This window comes from Phoenix dactylifera, unplaced genomic scaffold (genome assembly GCF_009389715.1).
Source record: "Phoenix dactylifera cultivar Barhee BC4 unplaced genomic scaffold, palm_55x_up_171113_PBpolish2nd_filt_p 000051F, whole genome shotgun sequence".
Lineage (NCBI taxonomy): Eukaryota > Viridiplantae > Streptophyta > Magnoliopsida > Arecales > Arecaceae > Phoenix > Phoenix dactylifera.
Window position 1 is genome coordinate 2,201,660 of NW_024067670.1, and position 6,435 is coordinate 2,208,094.

A 6,435-nucleotide genomic window follows, 5' to 3' on the forward strand; every position below is an offset into this window, starting at 1 on the left:
CCTTTTACATGTTTTCAGTCTTGTCATATAACTTTGTTAATTATTCCTCTCAAAATATTCTTTTATTTCCCCCCATATAACTTTTTAATTAATTTTTCTCTGTCTTTCAATTATTTTGCAGGACAATATTTTCAATTCAAGTGAATGCATGTGCTTTTTAGTTTTTGTGTTTTCTTTACTTTTATTTTTTGATTTCCTACACTTTAGGATTTTGAGTTTAAAAGCAATGATATTTCATAATTTGATTCTCAATGTGGTCTTACCGAACAAAAATGGGTTATATATTTCTTTCTCATTTTTCAGGCTACGGTCTCCTTAAACTTTGCACATGCATTGCATATACACATTATTTGGTTCTTGTATCCCGATATCACATTTTCTTTCATATCTACACATCAAATGAAAAGAGAAAGGGAGTGAGACATTAGAATCATAATCTTTATATATATAAAAAAAAAAAAAATCGAAGGTCTAAAATTTTATAGTTGTTGCTCAAATTAAATTCGGCATCCAATGAGAGTTTGGGTTAGAAATGTGGGTCTATACAAAATGCATATGATAGCATGATTCATAAATTTAAGTCAAGTGCAACTTCTGATGTGTTACTGTTACTCGTATTCCTCTGAATGCTGATGTGAAAGAGGCCAAGCATCCATTATCACGTAAAGTAACGGATAATAATTCTATGCTTAGAAAATGACATTTCATTGACCGATCATGAACACCAATCAAGCACCAAATAGGAACTTGAGAATTTTATGAACCAATTCTCACCATTTGCATGATGTCAGGCTGAAGGAAAGAAAAGGCTGAAAGCAGCTGGCAAGGTTGAAGTACCAAACGAAGCCTGTGTGGCTGTTCGGAGACTAGAGAAGGAAGTGACATGATATCCTCTGTAATCAAAATCAATCAAAGAGCCAAACTAATCGTCTGTTGCTAACACCTTTTCTCGCCATCATGTGCCCAAGAGATATCCAAGTTCCATAAGAAGAGCATTGCAGGCTTCTTAATTTACCTGTCATGCTTCTTCCCGTATGCTTGCAGCTAAAGGGCATTGAAGGCCCTGAGTTTCTCGCTTGTTGATTATTCCACTTTTATCAATTGCTTGCAGTCAACTTTTAAATGTCGCATCTGGAGGCCAGCTGAACAATCTTTTGCTTGGCCAGAATGCTGACTAGTTTCTAACTCCACAAATACACTTAGAGGGACCAAATGAAGCATTTTCTAATTTATATGCATTATTCATTCCACAGCTTAGGGAGTATGAGCAGGAAAAATCTTCAAATTTTGCTTACATAAAATGAATTGTCAATCTCTGAGATTGATCCAATCAATATGTACTTTTATTTGAATAAGAGTTGGATATAAGAGTTAGATTCTATTAGCTTTCCATAGTGTAGTAAAATATTTATTATTATCATATTGATTATTTGAATAAGAGTCAGATTCTATTATGTTCTCATTTCTCATACCAAGGATCAAGAGGATCCTTCTCACACCCCCAACTTCAACGCACAAGCTAGAGACATGGCAACATCTGTATGCATGTAGAGCTAAGTCCCATGAACATGGAAGGTTTCAACCTGTAATTCAGTCCCAACAACATTCCTGAATCATACAGGCAGGGTATAATTATTAGAGTTGTCTAAGGTCTCCTTTAGTAATTCAAAATACATGTAAAAGTATTCATGGACCATGAACAACATTCCCACAAACTTTCTAACACAATAAACCCAAAATTTGTTCACTGTCAAACAAGGCAACAAAACAGAAATTTGTCATATCTCAGTACCAAAATTAAAATAAGCAAGTATTGGTTCTACAAGTCAATTTCTCAAAGCTCTAACTTGCCAAATCCTAAGGCTGCATTTAGTTGTGGAATAAATTTTGTTCACCAGCCCCAAATGTTGTTCGCTTCATATCAGCATAAAAATTGGTTACAAGCTGCTTGTATAAAAGTGATAAACAAAGAATAAGTTATTCGCGTCAAGTATTAGATAAATGTTATACAAGACAAATATTCAGACAATTCTACATATAGATAGGAAATGCACATTGTCCTTGAACACAATTGCATATAAAGAAAGCAACAAGTACCATGCAGATGGCTAAGGCATTGCCTTTAATAATACCAACTAGCATACTAGTTTGTGGGGCAAACTATTTGGCAGACGAGAATCTCTAAAGTGATTATAAAAAAGAGAATATCAAATACTAAAAAAAGTTCCAGAGTGACATTATGAGAATATAGGCCATGTGCAAATTTGCGAAAAAAATCACGGACATACATTAAAGTTATGGTAGGTGATGATGAACAAAGAATAAAATGGCAATTATTATGTGGGAACCAATGGGATTTAATAGATAAACCATAGATGCTAGAGAAAAGGGAAAGAAAGAATTCAGAGAGGAGAATAAACTAAACAGTTACTATTGACCTGCAAAAGCATATGATAGACTATCTTGAAAAGCAATCTTTTTGATGCAAATGAAAAAGAAGCATAGTTATATATGTTCGCATCATAGAAGGAATGGCATTAGCTTAAAAAAAAGAAAAAGAAAAATGTCACAAGCCATTGATACAAGGTGAATTCTTGGTTGTAGTGGTTCCAACCCCATAATCTTCACCTATATCATGAATGAAATCAACATTTCTAAATTGCACATTGGAATTTCAAGGGATATTTTGGAGTTCAGAGCTGGAAACAGTCAGAGAAAAAAAAAAAATGTAAACTTACTATGGGAAAATTAAAAAAGAGACTTCTATGGTGAAGAGATACTCATTGGTGATCCTTTTTGATACTTCAGAGACATGTCTAACAGGAAAAACAGAAGTTTAGGAAAATTGGAAGTTACTTGCCCAATGCCATATGATTGTTGTAAACCTTTGAGACTTGAATAAGGATCTTATAAGACAACAATGAAGGAAAGAGTGTCCAAATCCAGAATGTTGTATGGACTGGAATATTGTGAAGAAAGAGGGTCCAAGCAAAAATTATCAAAGAAAGCAAAGATCAAAATATTGAGGTTGGTATTCAGTGGAACTAGGAAGAATGCTGCAATTTATGAATAAAATGGTGGAAAATCGACAAAGATGTTATTTAAACATTGCAACAATGATTTAAGAAAGTCTACTTAAGGAGTGCTATTCAGACTTGTGACAACGGTGAAAGAAAGAGTTGAACCTAAGATAACATGGATGGATCTTGTGATATCCCTTATCAAGAATGAATTGCAGAAATAGATTCACTAAAGCAGGCCAATTATACATGTAAAAATTACCAAATTAACTAAACTTATACGAGAACTTCAAGCACATATTAACTTCAGCAAAAGTTCTGAAAGTAAGGAACTTTTTCTGCATGCAGGAAGATGAAACAGGCATATGCAACATCAAGCAGAAATACTTTTCATCAAGCTACGACACCATTCCAAAGTCATATTCTCTATATTTATTTGTTTATTTTATATACAAAATTTGATGTGTTCTCCTTTGGAAAGCAATGAAAAAAAAAAAAACTGCATTACAGACACTGCACTCCTCCGGTCAATAAAACAAGTCACATTCCATATCATCAACAAAATCAGTAGATAAATCGGTTGGTCTTCGCTAGCAAAATAATCCATTTCTACCAAGGAAATTGTGTTCATATAAAACAGAATGAAAATGTTTCATATAACTCAGCAAGAGAAGTACAACTCTAAAATAATTATACAAGAACAGATGATCTAAGCGAAGAATTGAGATACAAACATTCAACACACTTAACAGATAGATTAAAGAAACCAAAGGAAAACAGGTTCGAGAAGCGGAGAGGGGGTTCTACTGCAGGTTGCCGCCGCTCTGCTGCCAGAGGTTGATGATATCGGTGGCCTGGTTGAGAAGGATGATCATGCGCTTCTGGGAGATCCAGGGCTTCTCCTCCAGCTTGGACTTGAGCTCCTCCCACGCGTCCTTCCTAGGCCAGAAGTAGTAGGGACTCAGCGGGACGCTCCCGTGGCCCGGTATCACCTGGTCCAGCGCCAGCCCGATGTTCTTCTCCATCCATATGAACTTGAGCACCAGCTTCGGCTTTTCCATCGCCTTCACGACCACCCCTAGCTTCTAATCCACACACCCGTTTCTCTAATTTTTTATAACCCCGCTCAAGAAAGAAATAAAGAAGCAAAAGAGTTAAAGCAAGACGTTTTTTTCACCTCTTTTTGTTCTACTTGGACCTCCTCCTTCACAGGCTCCGGTTGGTCGGCATCGGAGGACGTCTCGAGGGCTTCCGCGGCAGCGGCTGACGCGGATTGGCGGAGGGGGGTGAGTCTCTTGAAAAGGGTGGAGGTTATGTGGGGACAAGAAGATGCGAGGATGAGAGGAATGGGGTTGGGTTTGGAGAAGAAGAAGAACGGTTTGGTTGTTGGGGAGAGGATTTGGTGCGAGGTAGGGGGAAAGGTGGATTGAGGGTTAAGAGGGCTCAGGTTGCTGCCTTGAATTGAAACAGAGAGCATTTTGATTTGCTTCGCTCTGCCTTTTGGACTGTTGGATTGGAGGATAGAGAACGAAGTACTTCTCCTTGGGGTGATGCAACCAAACAGAAGGTGGGGAGAGAGCGGCTGAGCAAGGGAAGCGACCGCCTGCACTATCTTTTATCTCGAGTGCGCCGGTGCCTTTGGATAAGGAGCGCAGCAATGAACCGGGAAGCTGAACCGGAACGCGTTAGAGGTTCGGACCGGTTAGCTGCCTGCACGCCCAAGAATATAAAATTCATAAGAAAGCGAAGATAAACCAATGGTTTGGAAGTATAAAAATTAATTGAAATATTCACCAAAGAAACTGATCTACAACAAAAAGGAGATGTTGCCCCAGAATATAACTCTATAAATGCTTTGTTTCACGCTACGATGTAGCCATGATTGATTTTGTAATGGTGCAAATCATTTGAAACCAAGATCTAAACATCCTTGCCTCATCCTATCCGATATCTCCGAAGAAACCATCCTTAACTCATCTTGGTAATAGAAAGTGTGCTAATTGAAAGGCTCAATTTCAACTAGATTATTAGGTTGGAAGATTTTTGTTAACCCAAAAAATTTGATTTTAATGTTATAAAATATTTAAGTATAAGTATACTAATTGTATTTTTTTGGAGTACTTAAGAATGCTACAAGAGGCAAAAATAGTCTCAAAATGATTTAATCATATAGAGAAAAAATCAATTTAAAATGCTCAAGTTGGAAAGAATTTGACAAGTATTTTTCAAATTTTGAAATAGAGGAGTCGATCCCTATTTATGAGGAGCCGATCCCTAAATACCCATAGGCTTAGACAGAAGATCTTGATTTTGAAGAGTTTCAAAGTCGACCCCAAAGTTACACCAGTCGACCCTAACATAGTGAAAAAGATTGACATGTTTTCATGAGTTAACCCTAGGTTCAGCCAAGCCAACCCTACAATAGTCTCAGGCGAAAGATAGATCGTAATGAAAAACAACATTTTTATGAGTTGAGCCAAGCAACTCAAGATTCCATTCCGGCAAAACATAAGTTGACCCCAAGATTTGCCAAATTAACACTAGAATGACCGCAGACGAAAGACAGAAGGAACTTTTTGCGAGCTCCCTGGGCAGACATTGCATAAAATCTATCAGGTTGACTGAAGCAGGGATACCCCTTACGATTCATTACCTCACCCTCTCTAGTTGAGATTTCCCTTCGGATGGGGGTCTAGACCAATGTGCCGGTGCTCGTTATCCGGCTTTCATGTGTTGATCTTTCTGAATCGGTTTCTTAATTTGGTTAGTGTGTTGAGTGATGAAATCTTGTTTCTAATTGAGTTGTTGGTGGCGTGTGAGCTGATCTAGCCCTTGATCCAACAATTGTGAGTGCATTATAAGACCTTTCAGCCTAAAGAAGGGTAGTGGGAAGGGAAGAAAAGGAAGTCCTCCTTACACTTGGTAAGCAAGACCTGTTTTCTTATTCAAAAAGAATAGGTGGCTTGTGAGAAGGACGAACAAGTGGGTCCGCCCAGTCCTTAAGGCAAGGATAGGAGACATGAATCAATGTATTGGATGAAATATGGTTCGAAAATAAAAACATAAAAAAAATGGTGTTAGTGATCAATCGGATGCGAGTAGGAGCAATCTCAACAGACGGAACAGTATGGTATACAAAAAAGGAACATCATATATAGTTCTAGCCTTCATCTCATGCGTGTAATCATAAAAAAAACACTTTCTATGGAAGCACACTAGTCAAAAATAATGTTTTAGAAAAAAAAAAAGACCGGTCGGATCCGAGGCCAGTTGAAAACTAGAAGCAAGTCCTAAGAACTTCTTGCGCAATTCATGCGTTTCTGTTTTTATGACCAAAAATTGTTTCTTGATTTTCATTTCAAATTGTTCTCTAGATTTTTTATCAATATGAAAGGTTTATAAAACTAGAATAAAA

General features: G+C 37.2%; 1 protein-coding gene across 2 annotated transcripts; it reads right to left on the reverse strand.

The window, feature by feature from the left end:
* Nucleotides 1-3,595: 3,595 nt before the first annotated feature.
* LOC103698309 (30S ribosomal protein 3, chloroplastic) lies at nt 3,596-4,625 on the reverse strand. Of its 2 annotated transcripts, none has more exons than XM_008780304.4 (2): nt 4,198-4,625; nt 3,596-4,102 (listed from the first exon to the last, which is right to left on the reverse strand). In XM_008780304.4, exons 1-2 carry the CDS (start codon nt 4,495-4,497, stop codon nt 3,824-3,826), a joined length of 579 nt encoding a protein of 192 aa, XP_008778526.1. In that variant the 5' UTR covers nt 4,498-4,625; the 3' UTR covers nt 3,596-3,823. The 2 variants fall into 2 exon arrangements, with proteins under 2 accessions (XP_008778526.1, XP_008778525.1); XM_008780303.4 differs by having other exon boundaries at nt 3,596-4,105; nt 4,198-4,621.
* Between the last annotated feature and the right edge of the window lie 1,810 nt (nt 4,626-6,435).